At 39.1% G+C, this 22,172-nt stretch overlaps 1 protein-coding gene across 1 annotated transcript in view; it reads right to left on the reverse strand.

Annotated features, from left to right (window-relative positions):
- Positions 1 to 22,172, reverse strand: part of GXYLT2 (glucoside xylosyltransferase 2) — a 76,544-nt gene that overhangs the window by 9,894 nt on the left and 44,478 nt on the right. Inside the window, exons 4-6 of the mRNA XM_074198717.1 lie at positions 20,621 to 20,872; positions 18,935 to 19,058; positions 2,263 to 2,435 (exon numbers count right to left, since the gene is read on the reverse strand). Of these exons, the coding sequence (XP_074054818.1) occupies positions 2,263 to 2,435; positions 18,935 to 19,058; positions 20,621 to 20,872 (549 nt within the window). The remainder of the gene's footprint in view (positions 1 to 2,262; positions 2,436 to 18,934; positions 19,059 to 20,620; positions 20,873 to 22,172) is intronic.

Consider the following 22,172-nt stretch of genomic DNA (forward strand, 5'->3'; position numbering starts at 1 on the left):
TGTGATAAATAGAACTGAAATAACCCCCTGGGAGTTTTCAGCAGAGCACTTTAATGTTCTATGGCTTTGAACACATGTTATAAATTTGGTGTAGTGTAGTCGTCAAATCTTCAATTGACCAAAGAATTCTATTTGCCATTTTGTCTAACCTGAAGGTTCCTCCAGTTGAAGGAACTAGGTGGCTGAGTGGATAAACACTGGACCTGGAATCAGGAAGATGAATTCAAATCTGGCCTCAGACACTTGTAACTTGTGATCCAGGACAAATCATTTAACCTCTGCTTGTCTTAATACACTGAAGAAGGAAATGGCAAACCACTCCAGTGTCCTTGTCTAGAAAACCTCATGGATAGCATCGACATACTATTGTACCTGGGGTGATAGAGTAAGACATGATAAAATGACTGGACAAGAACAACCAACCTGTAACTCGAGTGAAAGAGAACACTCATTATCTCCAAAGAAGCTAATTGCAAAAATTGTTCTTTCCATTGAGCTAAAATTGGCACCTGCAATTTCTATACACTGATGTTAGTTCAGTCCTATGGAACCTTGGAGAAGAATTCTAATCCCTCCTCCCAAGTGACAGCCCTTCAAATACTCAAATATTCTATTCTGTTCTGATGGTTGGACTTTGCCGGTCATCCCATAACATGCCATCAAGGTCTTTCAGAGGCTAGATTGGTGCCTGGAGCAAAGTAAGAACTTAATAAACTTGTGTTGCCTTCTTTCCTTTGTGGTCACTTGGTCATTTTCTGAAAGAATCCTGGATATTCAAACCTTTCTGGAGAGCAATTTGGAATTACGCCCAAAGAGCAATAAAAATGTGCATACCCTTTGATCCAGCAATGCCACTATTGGGTCTATACCCTGAAGAGGTCATTAAAAAGGATAAAAACACTTCACTTGTACAAAAATATTCATAGCAGCTTTGTTTGTGGTGGCAAAGGATTGGAAATTGAGTGAATGTCCATCAATCAGGGAATGGCTGAACAAATTGTGGTATATGTACATTATGGAACACTGTTGTTCTATTAGAAACCAGGAGGAATGGGAATTCAGGGAGGCCTGGAGGGATTTGCATGAACTGATGCTGAGTGAGATGAACAGAACTAGAAGAACATTGTACAGCCTAACAGCAACATGGGGGTGATGATCATTTTAATGGACTTCCTCAGTTCATTAGTGCAACAGCCAGGGACAATTTGGGGGTGTCTGCAATGGAGAATACCATCAGTATCCAGAGAAAGAACTGTGGAGCTTAAACAAAGACCAAAGAATATTACCTTTAATTTAAAAAAAAAAGTTATCTTACTATGTAATTTTGCTATCTCTTATATTTTTTTACTTAAGGATATAATTTCTCTCTCAATACATTCAATTTTGATCAATGTATAGCATGGAAACAATGTAAAGACTATCAGACTGCCTTCTGTGGGGGTGGGGAGGGAAGAGAGTGGGGAAAAATTGTAAAATTCAAAAAACAATTTTTAAAAAATCCTTAATAATTTTAGCCTTATGTGGTGGCCAGAACTAAATGTTTTCTCTATACATGGTTCTTGGTATTGTATCTTCCTTAATAAAAGCCTCCGCTGGCATTAGCTATTTTGGTTGGCATGTCACTGTTCACTTATCTTGAAGTTCAATGAAAGCATCATGTCTCTTTCACATTCTTACTGCTCTCTAGCCATGATTCCCCTCCCCAGATTGTACTTGGTAAGTTGATTTTTTAAACCGAGTGATAGGCTTTGCATTGATCTCCATGAAATTTCACATCTTCATGGATCCGGCCTAGTGCATCAGTCTAGGGAAGCTGTTTTGGTTGTTGTTGTTTTGTTTTTTATCCTGGCTCTGTCATTCAATTTTAGAATGATCCCAACCCAGTTTTGAGCCATTTCAAAATCAAAGCCAAGTCATGGATAAAAATGTGGCAGGATATAACCATGGACAGATCCCTTAGAAACTCAGCCTCTAGAACTGGAGAACATGATAGATATGTCTCACACTAAATCAATCAACAGATAGTTCTTTAATGCCTATTCTGTGCCAAAACAGAAGATGCAAAAAGAGGCAAAAAACAATTATTGTCCTCAAAGAGTTAACAATTGAATGTAGGAGATAACATGCGAATAAATATACACAAAATAATATACAGAATGAACAAGAAATACTTGTCATTAATGGCTACTCTTTGGGCATGACTGTTCAAACAAAACACATTTTTTGTCTGGAAACAAGTTTATCCCCAGGAATAGAACTTACATCACGCATTACTTCATATAATGCTTTGAAAGTTGGTTGCTTGTCATCATGATAAACACCTCGATTGCCATGAAGAACAGATACACCTTCTTGTTCTGCTCCTTTACAATTACTGCCATACATGCAGTGGTCGGGCCTGTAATTCCACTGGCATGGAAACACATAGAGACACTCTGGGGGCAAAAAATAAAATAAAAATAAAATAGATTTTATTTATATACATATATATATAAATTCAAGGGACCTATATTTCTAATACTTTAAAATACTAGTTCTGTCTGCTACAAACCTCTTTGTGTTTTTCTGGGTCTCTAAAATCTGTGCACACCCTTATAACTCAATTTTATTGAAATCTGTTAAAAAGTGATGGAATAAATTATTAGGCATAATTTTGTTTTAACATATAGACTGAACCAAAAATTGCATGGGGGGGGTGGGAAAAACTTGATACCCTTTAGGAATATAGTTTATTTCATCAAAATCACAGGCTTGAAAAAGCATAGATTTAAAAGCAGGAAGGGGCCATACATTCATCTATTTCTATCCACTTATTTTATACATAAAGAAATTGAGACCTTGAGAGACTATATGATTTGTCCAAGATCACACAGGTAATAGCAATTTTAGTAAATCAACAAGTTAGATACCAAATATGATCATCTTTCCAAGATTAATAATTTCATTCTTTCTAATGTTCCTTTCACAAAAACATGGACTGTATAAGAACCCAAGATACACTCTTAATTCCTATTCGTTGGGGTCTTAAGAAAGTATGGCTAAATAAGAAAGAACATTTATAGAGTTAGCATTTATACAGAAAGCATTTTAAGGTTTTTCTAAATGCTTTACACATTTATATATAAATAAACACATATATCTTGTTGTATAGATAACTAGTATGATCTTTGGTTTAAGATGTCAAGTTCTTGGGTTTGATCCCACAAATAACTACAACCCAAAGTAGTTAATGATGTGCCAAAATGTTATAGAAAAATCAGAAAAATGTTCACTTCTAGGAAAAAATTGAAGATGGCTTCATGCCAGAGGTAGCTTCGGGGCGACTAGGTGACACAGTGGATAGAGCACTGGCCCTGGAGTCAGGAGTACCTGAGTTCAAATCCGACCTCAGACACTGAATAATTATCTAGTTGTGTGGCCTTGGGCAAGCCACTTAACCCCATTGCCTTGCAACCCGCCACCCCAAACAACCCTAAAAAAAAAAAAAAAACCAAGAGGTGACCTCCATAGACTTCATAGAATGCATTGATTTCAGTAGGAAGAAATGAGAATGGGAAGTCAGTCAGGGCATTGTTAAAGGGAGGGGGCCCAGTAATCCTGGAGGTAGAAGAATGAAGGCAATATTCAGAGAATAGTGACTGAGTGGCACGGGGGATAGAGTCAGGAAGACCTGAATTCATATTGAGTCTTAGACATTTAAGTTACTTAACTTGGGGCAAGTTACTCAACTTCTGACTCAGGTTCCTCATCTGTAAAATGTCTACCTATAATAACAGTTCGAGGTTATTGGTAGGATAAAATGAGATAATACTTATAAAATGCGTTGCAAATCATAAATACTTCCCATAATCTTAATAATTTGGTCCCCTTCGACAATGAAGGATAAGAAACAACCAGTTATAATCACAATAATTCTGGCCTAGACATGGTATAGGGTACATGAAGGTGAGGAGATAAAGGAAAGACTAGACGTCATCAAAATTCTACTTTGTTCCAAGTGTTCATGACTGTTGGGTCAAAGAACATTGGGATCCAAATTCTAAGGTTTGCATAAGTCACTGCTTCATTCCAGTTTCTCAGTGGTCATAACATGAAGATGAAAAAATAATTTATTCATTAGAAAAGTAACACATGAAACGAACTAATGATTTATTTACAAAGACAGCATGTTGAGCTAACTTCACAGGTGGCATCACCAAATTCCCCTCACCAGCTGAAGCCTTTGTTTTCTACATTCACAAACTGAGAGGGTTAGACAAAGTAAGCTTAAGAGCCTCTTCTAGTTCTGAATCCCATTAAACTTTCAGTTCTTGTGGCCCCCATGGAAACCACAATACAATATACAGTTTTGACGTTTTAGTTCAAAATTGCCACAATTTTAAAAAAAATGACTTTTGAACAATACTGTCTTTTGAATTTCTGTCCCTAATTCACTCCATTATTTGCAGAGGTAAAGAGGTCCTTTAGCACAGTGACTAGCACACAGGAAATTGTTTAATGAAGTCTCACTGATTCATGCATTCATTCATTCATTGACTTTCCTTAGGACCTTAGGTTTTCCATTTCCATTAAATAATGCATTGAAAATGGATTTTCCTTTCCATTTATGTTCTCGAGTTCTTGTAATCTATTTATACTAGATCAGTTCTATCCCTCTTCTAGCACCTTCCCCACAGAACAAGACAGAATGAGTTAAGGAGTTGTCAGCCACAAAGGTTTTCCACTACTCTGTTAATAGTTTTCAAAACCTGACTCATTCTGGGACTTCACTTCCCTTAGACTCCTTTTCATTTTCTTCCCTAAGGACTCACTCTAAAAACAACAATGACTCATATTTATAGAGAGCCCGGAAGATCACAAAGGAAGCCTTCCCTACCGTGTACAACTGGGAGCAACTCTAGAGTTAGCGCGATTACTTCCATTTTATAGGTGGGGAATCTGAGCCTCAGAGCCAGTAAAAGACCTGTTCAAGCTCATACAGGTACTTAGTGATGTTGGGTGACAGGTCAGTCACCTCAAGGTACATCTGAAGCCATGAGGTTCTCTTATTCAGTCAATATGAAGTTAGTAAACACCTACTAAGAGCTGGGGATAGAAGGACAAAAGGCTTATATTCTATTCAAAAGTCAATATTCTATAAAGGGAGATAAATAAATATACTGCATTTGTGTGTATGTATAGGTAGGAGAGAATGAAAAAAAAATAGGTCCTAAACACTATTATGGGTCAGACATTGTGTTAAAACACTGGAAATACAACCCCCCCACAAAAAAAAATTAAATGCCTTCAAAGCCTGTGGTGTAATAGATTCATCAGTCATCATCAATCAACAGACTCTGAGATAGGAAGACCTGGGTTAGAATCCTGCCTTAGACACTCATTGCCCCTCCTGATCTTACTTTCTTTCCTCCTTTGTAAAATGAGAGGGGTTAGACTTAATGGCCCCACAGTGCCTTTCAGTTCTAAATTTGTGATAATAAAAAAGCTTAAATGCTAGGAAGGAGAAAACAAAACACAGAGGGAAGTGGTTTCAGTTTTAGTCTAGGGAGCCAGAGGGAAGATGAAAAGCCATATAAGGTAGTAGATGGAGATGCCCTTTCTAGGAGCAATGGTCCAATCGATTTGATTACTGTGCTTGTGGTATGAGGAAGAAAGAGGGGAGAGCAAGGAGGAGAGTGACAGGAGGGGTACCGCCATAGGAGCAGACAGATGGTTAAATGGTCTAGGGGGATTGACTAGTGTGTAAAGGGGAAGCATTCCTTGGAGTTTTGGGCCAGCTAGTAAATCCAGTTTCAGTAAGACATTAACCACTTAGTCTAAATTCTATCTGATCAACAGACAAAAGGCAATTATGGCTCATTCAGTACCAATCAGGAGGGCTGGTCTCTGGAACACCCAGAGATACAGGACCCAGGAATTCCGGTGGCATAATTCAGGTGAGGAGAGTAATGGGCAAGTGAGAAAAGAAAAAGAGGGCAAAATTCTAACAGCTGGGAGAATCAAGAAAGGCTTCCTGTGGACAGTGGTAGTTAGGATAGATTGCCTAGCCTGGAGTCAGGAAGACCCAAGTTCAAATTCAGACTTAGACACTTATTACCTATGTAAACCTGGGCAAATCACTTGTTTGCCTCAGTTTCTCATCTGCAAAATGAATTGGAGAAGGAAACTACTCCAGTATCTTTGCCAAGAAAACTCCAGATGGGGTCACAAAGAGTGAGGCATGACTAATCAACAATAGATAGTGGTGCTGGTTTCTTTCTTTTTCTTTTTTTAAAAGGTTTTTGCAAGGCAAATGGGATTAAGTGGCCTGCCCAAGGCCACACAGGTAATTAAGTGTCTGAGACCAGATTTGAACCCAGGTACTCCTGACTCCAGGGCTGGTGCTTTATCCACCTAGCCACCCCTGAAGTTTCTTTAAGGACCCCCGAGATTCTAAAATGCAGAGGCACAGGGTTCTAGGTGTAAGGAACAGCTTATGCATAGGCATGAAGGTAGTAGGTGGACTATCTCAGATGAGTCAGACGAAGATGACCAGTTGGGCTGGACCACTGGTTAGACAGAGGCTGCAGCCTGGGACTAGAATGACAAGATATGATAGGGAATCACTAGAGAATAGAGTCAAAAGGAGAAATGGTCTTTTTCTTTTTTCTTCCCTCATTTTTCTTTCCTATTTATCCTTTCTTTTCCTCTCTTCAGAGAATCTCATTTCCTTCCAGCTGTACTCAGTGTGTACTTCCTTTACCTTCTTCACCATGCCCCCAAGCAACTCATCATTGGGAAATCTCATTATCTTGCAAGATCTAATCAGCCTAGTTACTCGTACATGATGAGTGCCCTCTGCCCCTCTGACTGAAGTCATAAATTGTCCATTTAAGGAAGGAAACAGGACTGACATCCCATTTGCCTTTCAGCTGCCACCATTTTGACCCTCTTTGTCTTCTCCACCACATCTACTCCTGCTGTCTCTTCTCTATCTCTCCCTTTTTGATGTATTTTTGTGTGTTAATTTCTATTAAATTATAAACTCCTTGAGGGCAGGAACTCTCTTTTTCCTATTTGTATTTTCAATATTTGTTTATTGACTACTGGCCTTCCTCATTCTTTGCTCCTGCTTTTCTTCGTTTCCTTTTCTACCCATTAGACCCTGACTGTGGAGAGAAAGCTTGGCATGGTGGATAGAATATTGGACTTGGAGGCAATGAATTCAAATCTCACCTTAGACATTTTTCTTCTCTTTGACCTTTGGAGAATCACTTCATTTAACTTTAATTTCTTCATTTGTAAAATGGGAATGACAGTAATACATATCTCACAGGGTTGTGGTGAGGATCAAGTGAGACAACATAAGTAAACTAGAATATGATTATTATTATTATCACCATTAGCAGTTAGGTGGTTGGTGCAGTAAATAGAGCATTGGGTATGAAGTCAGAAGACTTGAGTTCAAATCCAGCCTAGGTACTTACTAGCTCTGTGACCTTGGACAAGTGCTTAACCTCAGTTTCCTCATCTGTAAAATGAGAATCACACAAAAAAAGCCAAAGTTCTGAGGATCAAATGAAATGTTGACAAAGCTTAGCATAGTGCCTAGAACTAGAATAGACAATAGATATTGATTTCTTCCACAATTATTACTATGCCCACTAGATTCAGGAAAGGACAGAGTCCTCACTGGGGGGGGGGGGGGTACTGCAATTTGAAAAGATTATAAGCCCCTCCTCTGTAGCTACTGTAAAGTGGGTTACAGGATATTCTGTATTTTATGTTGAGCTTCTAAAAGAGGATTTTTAACACGCTTTTAAAATCACATTCAAATGAATGCTTTTGGCTCCCGGAAGCAAGGATTGCTTGAAAAACAGCAGTCCTGTGGAACCACTCGGGATAATAATAGATATTACAATCTGATGGTATTTACGATAAGCCCCGGGCAGGGGCTGTCAAGCTTGGCTCCCTCTGGTTTAGTGTACCAAGCTTTCCCACCCTATCTCTCCAACCTGGAGCATTTATGAACAAGGCTGGCCTCTTTAGGAACTAATTTTTCCCCTATAATTCATTGATGCAACATGCTTTTATTGTTATTCAAACACACTAAACAAGAACACACTTCTATTTTTCCATAAAAGGGAGGTCTTTAGGGAGGTAATTTAAAAGTCATTTTGACCCCATCACCCCACTTTAGTCAAGGTTAAATGCCAGGGATATAAAGGCAAAGGAATGATTAAGTGGTGAAGGAAATACAGTCCTGAACCTGGAGTCAGGAATATCTGAATTCAATTCTGGCCTCAGATACTTACTTGTTGTATGACTTTGGGTCAGTCACTTAACCTGGTTTGCCTCAATTTCCCCATCATTAAAATAAGCCAGAGAAGGAAATGGCAAATCACTCCAGGATTTTTCCCAAGAAAACCCCAAATAGGGTCATGAAAAGTCAGGCAAGATTGAAAATGACAACAAAAAGTACAAAGGTAAAATGAAGAATGGTCCCTGACTTTATAGATCTTAATTCTACTAGAGGGATACAACCTGTAAACAGGTGACAATCTAAGGGGTTTCAAGGCGCAGAAGAGACAGAGGTCAGACAAGAGACAGACAGCCACAGAGGAGGGAGAGCAGAAAGATAGAAGAGATTGATATGATGGGTCAAAGGGGAGAGAAGGAGACTATTGAGGGCAAGGACTTGTTTTTCCTTTCCTTTGTAATTCCAGTAGTTATCACAGTGACTAGAAAATAGTAATCCCTTAAAAAATGTTCAATGATTGATGAGATCAAAAGCAAAAGTAGAGAACTTGGCCCTTTGAGAGAAGGGACACCTCTTCATAAGAGACTGGGCAAGAGGTAGCAACATTGAGGGGTTTGAGGAAAAGATTAGGGGACTGGTAAAGTTCATGACATCAAGTTGTCTGTTGAAAGGGAGATGAGAGAGAATTGGTGTGGGAGGCTTGAGGAAAAATGAGAATGTCTGAAACAGTCTTGGGGAGCATAATAGTGTCAATCAGGAAGACTAAAAGGAATTGCCTTGCCACAGGGAGGATCCACTTGGGGTCAGATATTTGTACTTGCCCTTAGCCAAAGGCCAAGAAGTTATATAGTAAATTGATGGTTCTGGGGCTCCTGGAGTTTTTTTCACTGACAGTGAGAATAAGGGGGACTTCCTCTTTAGCAGTTAATAATCATTGAACTTTTATTGAAAGTCCAAAATGTAAAGAACTATAAAAGGTTTTTATCCCCTTGTGGAAATGACATTTTTTTAAGGGTCTGCTACATTTAGGGTGAGGTATAAAGCAACATAGGCCATGGCCCTGCCCTTCAGGGGCTTATAATCTATTTGTGGGGGGAAGGCATTTATGATGAAAAATTAAAACTGGAGATCTGAATTGTAGCTCAAGAAATCATAGCTGTCATATAGCAGTATAGGAATTATAAAGACAATAATTGCCACAGTTGAAGGGAGGGACAGGTCACTTTTATGAATGGGGGAGGCCAAAGAAGTCTGGAGAAAGATATACATGAAATATTTGAGTGCCTAACTTAGACAAAACCATAGGGAAGGAACACTAAGCATTTAATCATATTTCTATCTGATCCACAGATAAAAGACTGAACCACTTACCGTTCTTCTGTCTCAGGCCTGGGGACACAGAAGGCACTTAAAACAAAATAAATCTATGGGCTTCACCTCATTCAGCCTATCCCTTTCCACTTGGTTTAGGTTCAGCTTTGAGAACAGAGCATTCTGTGAACAGAGCTTCCTGACTCATTCATTCTCAGATGCATAAATGAGCTTCTGTTGACAACCCATCCTCTAGGCAGGTATTTCCAACTGCCTACTAGACACCTCCGCCTAGGTATTCTGGGGGTATTCGGAACACGATGTTTGAAATAAAACTTGTCATCTTTCTTCCAAAATAAGATCACTCCGCCCCCACCTTCTTCTTCTGACTTCCTGTCTCTGACTCAGTCATCCTCTGCCTGGAACCCTAAATTATCTTTCCTTCATTTGCCCTATCCAGCTAGTTATCCTTCTACTTCCATACAATTCCAGAAATCTGCTCTGACCAGGAGGGTTGCAAAAAATGCCCCTGGTCCCTAGGGGAGTTAATCCATTCTGCTTGAGTCCCTCTAGGCTACAGCCCATCATTCTCTTTCCTCTGAATGACTCTAAACACGATTTCCACTGGTTTTTCTATTCAAAATATTCTTCCTCAGTCAAAACTTATGTATGTCTAAACTGTCTACTAAAAGGTAAACTCCTTAAGGACAGACATTGTCCTGTTTTTTCAGTCTGTATATCACCAGACATACAAAAAGCATAGTTTTGGGCACAGTAAGCTCTTAAAGATACTCCTTCATGTATTCATTGCTGTTCTGGCTTCAGTAATCCATACAACCATTTTCCCTGGCCAAGTAGTAAATGAAACATCCTTGGACTCTTCCTTCCTGGTACTCCTTTCTCTGGCCATCATCATCATCATCATTGTTTTTTTCTGAACAACTGAGAGATCCTATAATTTTTCTTTTAATTTGAAGGGCGATGGAAACTGATAAGGGAATACATGTGGTATGGTAAGAGGTTAGGAAAAAATGAAAATTTCTGATTAAATTACAGACTTGTCCCTTGTTCCTTTGGGGCAGTGTTTTAGAACTCCACTCTCAAAATTCCCCCCCCCCCCCTTCTATCGACAACAAGACTACATGGAGCTGGCCAGGCAGGGTCTGTGCTTTCTTCCATTATGGAGAAACTCCTAAAAAAGAGAATTCACTTTACTAATGCAGATTTCCATTCGTCTATTATTTAGTAGCTAAGACTCCCATGTGGATAGAGCACCAGCCCTAAAATCAGGAGGACCTGAGTTCAAATTTGACCTCAGACATTTGACGTTTGGCGAGTCACTTAACCCTGATCACCTCACATCCAGGGCCATCTCCAGTCTTCCTGATCCACAACTGGCCACTGGACCCAAACCGCTCTGGAGCAGAAAGTGAGGCTGGTGACTTAGCACAGCCTCCCCCACCTTATTCATTCAAATCCAATTAGCTTGCAGGTCCTGGTTTCACCTCCCCGATGTCTTAGTCTTCTTCAAGAACAAAGGAAAATATTATCAGTAGATAAGGCCTAGAGTTGCTTGAGGCATAAAAAGATTAAAGTTCTAACCCAAAGTCCCAAAGATAGGAAGCCACAGGGGCAGGATTTCTAAGTATTCATTCACCATCCAACAGTGATTCCTATAATATTTATTGGTCACTAAAACAAAAATCCTTTCTCTCTTACTTCAGAGACACACTACTTTGGGTCTTCTGAGAAGCCCAAAAACTTTTCTTCTATAATTAAGATCTTACTTTTATACAAAAGGAAATTATCCTTTTATAGAAAATGGTTCCAGTCAACTGTTTTTAGTTGGCATTAATTTAATTCAACAAATATTGATTTAAAAGTCTCACCTTTTACAGGAAGCCTTTCCTGATTTCCCTTAATGCTAGTGTCCTTCCCCTGCTGATTAAGTCCAATTTATGCTATTTATAGCTTGCTTGTACTTAATTGTTCCAACCCACCTGACTACAAGCTCCTTGAGAGCAGAGATTTTTTTTTACTTTTCTTTATATCTTTAAAGTTTAGCACAATGTCCAGTATAAAGTGGGCCTTAGTTAATGTTTACTGACTGATGAATGATTAACTGCTGGGGGAAGAAGGGAAAGAGGGAATGAGAAAGGGAGGGAGGGAAAGGAGGGAGCAAAAGAAAGAGGGAAGGAAGGAAAGGAGGGAGGGAGGAAGAAAGGGAGAGCAAGGAGGAAGGAAGGAATGGAGAGGGAGGGAGGGAGGGAGGGAGGGAAGGAGGGAAGGGAGGGAGGGAGGGAAGGAAGGAAGGATGGGAGGGAAGAAGAAAAGGTGAAAGAAAGGGAGAGAAGGAAGGAAGAAAGGGAAGGGGAAAAGGAGGGAGAAAAGAAGGAAGGAAGAAAGGGAGGGAAGAAATGAGAGAGGGAGTGAGAGAGAGAAGGAAGAAAAAAGGGAGGGAGGGAAAAGAAGTAAGGAAGGGAGAAAGAGAGAGAGAGAAGGGAGGGACAAGAAAGAAAAGAAAGGGAGGGAGGAGAGAAAGGAAGGAAGAAAGGGAGATAAAGAAGGAAGGGAGAGGGGCAGCTAGGTGGCATAGTGGATAAAGCACCGGCCCTGGAGTCAGGAGTACATGGTTTTAAATCCAGCCTCAGACACTTAATAATTACCTAGCTGTGTGGCCTTGGGAAAGCCACTTAACCCCATTTGCCTTGCAAAAACCTTAAAAAAAAAAAAAAAAGGAAGGGAGAAAGGGAGAGAGAGAAGGAAGGGAGAAGAAGGGAGGAGAAAAGGAGAGAAGGAAGGAAAGAAGGAAGGGAGGGAGGGGAAAAAGTAAAGGAGGAAGGGAGAGAGGGAAGAAGTAAAGGAGGGAGGGAGAAGGGAATAGAGGGAGGAAAAAAGGAATGGAGGAGGTAAAAGGAGGGAGGGAGGAAAGAAGGAAGAAAGGGAGTGAGACAGAAGGAGGGGAGAAAGGGAGAGAAGGGAAGGGAAGAAAGGGGAGAAAGAAGGAAGTAAGAAAAAGGGAGAGGGAGGGAGAGAGAAAAGGGAGGAGAAACGGAAGGAAGGAAGGAAAGGAGGATAGGAAGGAGGGAGAGAGAAAGGAAGGAAGGGGGAGAGAAAGAAGGAAGGTAGAAAGGCAGAGGGAGAGAGAGAAGGGAAGGAAGAGAGGGAGGAAGGAAAGAAGGAAGGGAGAGAGAGAGAAGGGAGGAGAGAGAGGAGGAGGGAGAAAAGGGAGGGAAAGAAGAGAAAAGGAAAGGGATGGTGGGAGGTAAAGAGAGAAGAGAGGGAGAGAATAAGGAAGGAGGAAAGACCTAAGGAAACAGTCCCTGCCCTCAAGGAGTTTACATTCTTCTAGACTACAAGGAAAAGAGTAAAGACCATTTATAGTCACTAGAATCTGACATTATCTCATCTACCAAATAGAGACTATTTAATGGTCAAATACTTATCTAATGATCTTACAAGAAAAAAAAAACTGTCACTTATTTAATGCTGCTAGGAATCAGTTCTTTGAATTATTACATAGTTCTTTTAAAATAATTTATAGCAAAACATCTGGATATAACATAGCAGAGTCAATCATGGCAACAGTTCAAGAAAGGCAGAATTCTATAGTTTAGTTGTAGAATATCATTAAAGTCTTTCTTTTTTTAGGTGGTTTTTTTTTGCAAGGCAAATGGGGTTAAGTGGCTTGCCCAAGGCCACACAGCTAGGCAATTTGGATTTGAACCCAGATACTCCTGACTCCAAGGCAGATGCTTTATCCACTATGCCACCTAGCCACCCCCACTAAAGTCTCTTTCTAATAGAGATAGAGACCCCAGGAAGATGTTCATCTCTACTGTCTTGGGGGTAAAATTGAATTTCCTTTAAAAGACTAGCCAAACTAATAATCTCATAGTTTGTGATGACAGTCAAAGAAATTTCTAGAGAAAAGATCTGCAGAGTGACTCCTGGGTTTCTCAGTAAGTCACTAAGGGATCTCAAAGGCCTGTTATTCCAACTCTTCATTTTATAATATGAAGAAACTGAGACCCAGGCCATCCCTGGCCTCCTTTAAGGCCCAAATGAAATCCCATCTTCTACAGGAAGCCTTCCCTAACCCCTCTTAATTCCAGTATTTTCCCTCTCTTAATTATCTTTCATTTCATCTATGCAGAGCTTGCTTTGTATATATTTGTATGTTATCTTCCCCATTAGATTGTAAGCTCCTTGAGAGCAGGAACTGTCTTTTACTTCTTTTCTGTATCCCCAGCCTTTTAGCACAGTGCTTTAGAAGCACAGTATGTTTTTAATAAACATTTATTGAGTTGAACTAAATTTCCTAAATGAAAAATTATCTCAGATCTAATAATGATACTTGCCTGCTTAAAAAAAGTCAATGGTACCCTCTACAGGTTGGTATTTAACCTCTTCACTGTCTGGCTCCAACCCATTGTTCCAGACTGATAACACATGAATTCCATGCTTCCTCTGTTTTTCCCACATAGAACAAATATCCCACATTCCACCTCCCTGGAGCCCCTGGTTCTCTTCATATTGAACAAGTGTTATCTCCTCCCTTCTCCCTTCTCCCATTCATTCTCTCCCTGCTCCTTGGATTAATTCTACTGCATCTATTTTCTAAACATTTTACTTGGTCACATTCTATTTTCCCCTGGTAGAATGGAAGCTCTTTGAGGACAGGAAGTATTCTGGTTTTTGTCCCATATACAAAACAACAATAAATCCTTATTGAATGGTGTTGAATTGAATTGAACACAGGCTCAGTCATTCAGACCTTGGGTACATTATTTAACCTCCATGGGTTTCATTCTATCTGTAAAAATTAGACTATTAGAGTAGAAGATTTATAAGGGTCTCTCAGCTCTTAAATCTTTGGTCTTAAGACTTAAAAGCACATCCTCCTAAGTGGGGATGGCATTTCTCACATGTTTCCAAATTTATTCATTCAATAAACATTTATTAAGCACCTACTCATCTCTGGGGATATGAGAGACAGAGAGACAGAGACAGACAGTACAGAGAGAGAGAGAGAGAGAGAGAGAGAGAGAGAGAGAGAGAGAGAGAGAGAGAGAGGGAGAGAGAGAAAGATATTCCCTGTCTACAAGGAGTTTATAACTTAACAGAATTAAAAGTGCAAATACTTCACTGGCTTGAAGGAGTTCTTATTCTTCTGAAGTCAACTATAATAAAGCCTTTCCAGAATTCTGCTCATAGTGGCATTGATCATCTGGATAAATTATAGCTTCTGGCCCAAAGACACTAACATAAAGCAAAGGCCATAGAACCAAAACTTTAAAACTGAGGCAGAAAAAGGTGGTCCTCGGTAAACTGATCTTTCTGAAAGAGAAAATATGTGTGTGTGTGTGTGTGTGTGTGTGTGTGTGTGTGTGTGTGTGTGTGTTTTGATGCTGATACTAAATAAAGGTTAGGAGCATACCAAGTTTACCAGATGTGAGTAAAGGAAAAAGGAGGAAAATTCATTAGCTTCATGTGTGAATCTGATAATAACTTGCATCTCAAAATTTTAATTGTTTTCATTTTCTCAAAGCATTGCCTTGAATGCAAATAGAGCTATCTTTGCCTGGTACATTCTTCTACCCTAGAATCTAGGTGAAGGGGGGGAGAGGCTGGATGAACACAGGATTACAGGGAAGGAAGGAACTTTTCTCCTCCCACACACTGCAAGAATCCCATTTATAACAACCCTGAGAAGAGTTCCTTCAGCCCTTGCCTAAAGATTCTCTGGGAAAAAAGGGTTCCCTGCCCCCCCCCCCCAGCTCAGTCCCTTCCATTTTAGGTTCTACTCTCAGCAGTTAAGCATCTTTCCTTATGCTGACCCCAAATCTGTCCTCTTGTCGAATTCATCCACAGGACTGAGTACTGCCCTGCAAAGCCATGCAGAGAAAGGTTAATTCTCTTCCACTTGTCCTCACCCCTCAATTCTTTTCTTATCTAGACAAAACATTCCTAGTCTCCACAACCAATCCTCCCATGGGCTCATCTTCTTATAAAATTTGACTTGAATGTGATTTCATTATTAATGAACCAGGGGACCTGGAGGATTCCTTCCCCAATCAGGGTATGGCATTCTTAAGTTTCTAAGGTTCCCAGTCCAAACTAGTCACACCTCTAATGTGTTAATGTCTCTTCTAAATGATGGTACCCCAAACTGAATATAACCCTCCAGTCTTAGTCTAACGTGGATAAAATAATCATAGAAAAGGGGAAGGGAAGGAAAGAGAATAAATGTTTGTGTATGTATGCACATATATGTAAACATGTACAACATGGATGCACAAATACATATTTTGTGGTTTTACATAAATAAATGAATGGCTTTCTAAATGCCAGACACTTGACCAAGTATTATCTCATTTGATTCTTACAACCACCCAGTGAGAAAGGGGCTACTATTATACCTATTTTACAGATGAAGAAACTGAGGCAAAGAGGTTAGATATTCTGCCTGGAGATCACAAAGCTAGTATGTATGTGAGGAAGGAATTGAAGTGAGGTTTTCCTGAGGCCCAAGACCACAGCTCTATCTGCTGTACCTCCCTGCTGCCTCAAATGCAGCAGAAATCAGAAATTTTACCTCTTGAGGTGGCTAGGTGGTGCAGTGGATAGAGAACCAGCCCTGAGTTCAAATCCAGCCTCAGATACTTAATAATTACCTAGCTGTGTGGTCTTGGGCAAGCCACTTAAGCCCATTGCCTTGCAAAAAAAAAACCCTAAAAAATAAAGTAAGAAAGAAATCCTACCTTTTTTATACTAACACTATTCATGTAGTCTAAAACCACTTTGGCTTCCTGGACTATTACACATCACTGTTGTCAAAGTATTATAAAAATAATGATGATGATGATGATGATAATGATAAGTTTTTCACAACTAAATTCTTAGTAAAGAGGCTGACTTCTGTGGAAATTACTCAGTCTCATTGTCCCTTTGCCAATAGGGAAGAAGTCCAGATCTATAACTATCTCCCCTGATGTTAATTACAAACTTAGGAAGACAAGGATCCATCAGGATGCAGCAAAACTTGTCCTGCCCTAATAATGTTTAAAGTTCAGGAAGAGATAGCATTCATCAGATAGCATTGCATAAGGATGATAGTCTTTGAGGGAGCAATAGGGCAACTTAATATTGTGCAACCTTCAGAGTTAGGACACCAAGGAGATGAATGATTTCCCCTATTCTTTATTTTTAAATAAATATCCCCAATCTCTCAGTTCAGGGTGAACATTTTGGACAGATATCTTCCACCTATAGATTTATGCTAATCCTAGAGAATAAAACCTCATGTCTAACCTATATTTTCTGTCATTTTCTGTTATTTTAACCTTATTTTTGATGGTTTACACTGTTAACTAGTATTAAGCACATAGTATCTACCTATTAATAAAATGCAATTAATTTTTTGGATCTTAAAGCTAGAACTTTACATTTAACCTTAGGAAACATCTTATTTATTAAAATCTTATAGAATATAATGGAGAATTTATTTATTTTTTTGGGTTTTTTTTTTTTTTGCAAGGCAAATAGGGTTAAGTGGCTTGCCCAAGGCCACACAGCTAGGTAATTATTAAGTGTCTGAGACCGGATTTGAACCCAGGTACTCCTCACTCCAAGGCCGGTGCTTTATCCACTATACCACCTAGCCGCCCATAATGAAGAATTTTTAAAAAAGCCAAAAATAACAGAAGTTCAGGCTTGGAAGGGGGACCTAATTGTAATTTGTTTCTTTGCTTCTAAACTAATTTTTTTTCTGTTTTAAGGGCTGAGGATTTCATTATTCCTTAGTGCATATGTCTACTGGATTGTTTTTTTTGGATTATTACTAAGTTTGTGGTGATGTGAATTTTTACAATTATTATTTTCAACTGGTTCAGCACATGATATAGTCATTCAATTCTAGGGGATAGAGTTTCTGAATCCAGACAGTTTACAAATATTTATTAAATGTTTATGTGACTGACCATGAGCTAAGGCACTCACTGGGATTCCAAAAAGAGGCAAAAAGAAGGTTCCTGACTTCAAGAAACTCACTTACTTTCTAAGTGAGACAATATACAAATAACAATGTACAAGGAAGTTATATTTACAGTAAATAGAAGGTAATTTTGGGAAGATGACACTGAGGGGTAGGGAGCAGCTTCTCACAGATGGTGGTCTTTGAACAGAGGCTTTAAGAACAGGAAAGCCAAGAGGCTGAGATGAGGAAGGCGAGTATTCCAGGTGTGGGGGGAAGGTCATGAAAAGGCAGAATTGAAGATAATTGTTTTTCAAGGAATAGCAAGAAAGTTGGTGTAAGAAGACAAAATTTATGAAGTTATGAAGAATTTTAATGAGTTCTGAAAAGCCTTATGTAATATCTATATCTATATCTATCTATATCTATATCTATCTATCTATCTATATCTATATATATCTCCCTAAGTTACAAAGACCTTTTATATATGATCTTGGAGTTAAGAGGGAACCTCTGGAGTTTAATGAGCAAGGGGATGACATGGACTGAAGTAGGGGGATTTGAACGAGGGAGACCTAACCAAAAGCAATGGTAAAGGAAGGAGATGAAAGGTAGAGCTTGCACCAGGATGAAAGCTCTGTGTGTAGAATTATTTTTTGTTTCTCTACTAGGTTTTGTTTTGTTTTTATCCTAAATGAGGCCACTCATGGTGACACATAACTGTAAACTTGGTTTCTGAGAATGCTGATGAGAGTTTTTGAGCCTAGATGTTCCGAGCTGGCAGTGGGCTATATGAATTGGTTGTCTGAAGTAAGCCCATCATTAATATGATGAGTGCAACTAAAGTTTCCTAAGAAGAAGCAAACCCACCCAGGTCAGAAACAGAGCAAATCAAAGTTTCTTTGTTATTCATGAGTGGGATCAGGTCTACTAGTGCCTTCTGTATTTCCAACGTGGGTGAGATAGGGTGACCTAGTCTTTCAAAAAAGAAAAAGAAACAAAAAACAAACCCTTGCTTATAGGAATTTATAGGTTCAAAAATCCCAACAATCAAATATCATCAACCCAGCATTTATATAAATTTGATTTGTAGTCAAATCAATTTTAACTAAATTTCCTGTATGCAAAATATTAATACTTGGAAAGAGATTATCTCAAAAATTTGTTCAGCAATGGATTCTTCAGTATTTTGCCTTTTGTGCTGGCAATAGCAAGGACACGCCTACACTGGTTGGGGAGTGGAGGGAAAGAAAAGAGGGGGGAGGGAAGCAGCATTTGCCAGAAACACACAGACTGCCACTGTGTACCATCTGAGCCTATTCAGTGATGGAGCCAAGCACTGGAATGTGCTCTTTGGGGTTCATGTGGGAATCCTCCTACACACACAACCCTCCCAATGGGTGACCTACCTGGGTTAAAGTAAAAAATAATATTCAGTAAATCCTGGTCTCCCCACGTGATGTAATTCTTGTACTTCTGGTACAGAGGGTACAGCATGTCTTCCCAAGCCAAGCCCGTTGGAATCATGCTATTCTAGAGAAGAGAAAAAGAACAGGAACAATGAATCAGAGGCTACCAGATAGCCTCTATTAATAGAAAATATAGAGGGGCCATTTTCATGCCTTAAAGGAAATGGGACAAATACAATATGGTAGACATTCTTCTTAACCTCAAGTCCATTAACTTGCCTTTTTTAAAAAATATAATGATTATAAGCATTTATATAGCATTTTTAAGTTGCAAGAGATCCTATATGCTAACTCATTTGATTCTTAAAATAATTCTGTGAAGTAGGGATTATTCATATTCCCAATTTATGGATAAGGAAACTGAGAGGTTAGTGACTTGCCCAAGGTCACTCAGTGAGTATCTGAGACATGATTTGACCGAACTTGCACTTGAGGATTCTATGTGCCATTATGTGAGGATCTATTGTGCCACCAATGTATCTGAGCATTTTAATAAATCTTGAAACTCTAATTCAGTACAATTGGTTTCAGTTGTAATCCTATGTATTTTTTCCCTAAGAATTTGAGAACATTTATTCTGAGAAGGGCTCATACACTTCATGAGATGGCCATAGAAATCCATATCACAAAAAAAAGATGAGTCCCTGTTCAGCACATGAGACAAAAATTAGCCTTTGAGGAAGTAGGTTCTACAGAAAAGCAATGAAAACTTTAATGGGCCTTATATCAGCAGTCATGACAGGTGCTACTGCTATTGCATGGTCCATGGCTTCTCCTAATCATAATCTGTTTTCCATTACAAAGGTGGTTGTCATTAGAAAAGATAACAAAAAATTAAAATATTGACAGAAGAAACATGACCCTTCCTTGCTGGATTCTTGAGAACCTGCAGCTGGAGCAATTTGAGTCAGAGTGACAAGATTCTAATCCTAAACTGAATTTCTGAATACAAAAAAGGCTCTAGTCCATAAGTTCTGTGCCTCAATTTCCCTATCTGTAAAAGGGAGGGGGGATATCTGTAGTACCTACATCCTAGGCAGTGTGAAACACTCTGCAAACCTCAAAACTTTATTACAAATGACCAGAGTTATTATTGTTGTTATCATCTGTGAGATTTGGAGAGCAGAAAGCCTTCATTGTAGAAACATTCTTCACTAACCCAACTACAGATCATAAACCCATCTCTGCCTTTGTAGACAGTTCTAAGGTACTATGTGAAGGAAAGGAGATTAAATGACTTGCCCAGGGTCACCAAGCTAGTGTCAGAGTAAAGATTTCAATCAAAATTTTCCCCAAATTTCCCAGCTCCAGGTCTAACATTTTAGCTACCATGTTGAACTGAATCTAACTAAATATGACTAAAGGACTTAAAAATGAACACTGATATTTCTGAATGCCGACGATGGTTATTCTCTTAATTCATCATTCCACACACTACAAATTCAAACAATAAAGCTCTTTTCTTTATCCAATAGCCTTTCCTAACCCATGGAATTAAGTCAATACACTATTCATTGAAGGAAATGTCACTGCAGAAACATGAAAGTTAGTTTCCTAAAAAGTGAACTTTTGGGGGTTGGGGGAATAGTAGGAAAATTTTTCTTATATAATACCACATTATCTTACCTTAAACTGTGTATTTCTAATTCGAGTTAAATTCATTAGCATCACTCCTGAATTGACTCCAGTCATTCCATAGTAAGGGTGACGAGCAAAACGACTATACCATCCAATCTTAGGGATTTCGTGCTCAGGGGCCATGGCTGCAAGCTGGGTAGAGTTAAATTGCTTCAGAAGCCTCCAGATGTCATCAATGGGCCGAAGAAAGAGAACATCAGTATCTACATAGAGAAGTGAGTCTACATCCTTTAAAATCACCTTGAGGAACGAAACATTAAAAAAAAAAGGTAGAAAAATTATAAAACACATAACTCACTTTTTATTGCTAAGTTGTAAAGTCTGTATGTAAATGAAAATAGGAAAGTGCTTTTATAAACAAGGCAAGTACCACTAATGTCACAGTTAAGTGACTTGCCCAGGGTCACACAGCTATTAAATATTTGAGGTTGGATTTGAACTCAGGAAGATTCTTCCTGACTCCAGGCTCTCTATCCACTGAACCACTTAGCTGCCCAATAACTGAGGTTGGCATGGAAAGGGGAGCAATAAGGGGGTTAAGGGTCTCATGCAAATTCTACTCTTAAGGAAGCTAGAGATTAAACTATGGAACTTAAAAGGGGGTATACCACAGAAATGGGGGGGCAATGAAGTGAGGAGGAGATGAATATCTGTACAAAGACAAAAAAGTCCTATAGAATATAATCACTGAGTGCAGGGAATCAATCTTTCATTCTTTATTTCCCCAGCATATGGAATGGGATCTGAAACAAAGTGGATAATTTAATTATACATCTTGATTGATGCTTCTTGGTTTTTAACTGACAATTATTTCTAGATACAATCATTCTCATGCCTCTCTCTAGAACTGACATCCCCTTATAACAAACTACTGTCCCATTTGGCTATTCCTTCAGCTGATATTTTCAGGTTGGACCCTGGGAGAATGACTGCTCCAAGTTGAAGGCAAATCATTTGTCTCAAGGCTCCTCTCCAGGACTTCACAATCGCCAGAAACTTATCATCCTTCAGGATGACACCAACTCTGAAATTCATACCTCTTCAGCACCCCATATCCCATCACTCAAGTTATATCTGTCTTGGGCTAAGAAAAGATTTAAGTCTTTAAGTCTTAAAGTCAAAACCTGGTAGGAAAAAATATTTCTAAATATAAGCAACCATTTTCAGTGGCATATATGTAACCTTCGACCTAGAAGCCAGTTCTGGGTTTGCACAGGATTGATTCAATTTTAGAGACTTCCTACAAAATCACGTTCTTTGGCTTATGCCCTGACCCAAGGATTTCCTCCAGAATTCTGTGAATATGGCTGTGACCTGTATCTAAAACACACGCAAAAAGGAAGCAACAAAAAAGTGAAAAGGGTTGTTATCATCTAGATATGGACTCAAGTCAATAATGTTCCAATATAAGATTGGCTTTCTTGTCACCTAACAAAAAGGAAAGCCTAAAGAATTTCCACATGAGCCCACAAACTGAAGACAACCCTTTTTCCTTCACCAGTGAGTGTGACTTCCTTGGAGACTTACTTAGTTAGCCCTC

Source organism: Macrotis lagotis, chromosome 8, assembly GCF_037893015.1.
Source record: "Macrotis lagotis isolate mMagLag1 chromosome 8, bilby.v1.9.chrom.fasta, whole genome shotgun sequence".
In the NCBI taxonomy this organism is placed as follows: Eukaryota; Metazoa; Chordata; class Mammalia; order Peramelemorphia; family Peramelidae; genus Macrotis; species Macrotis lagotis.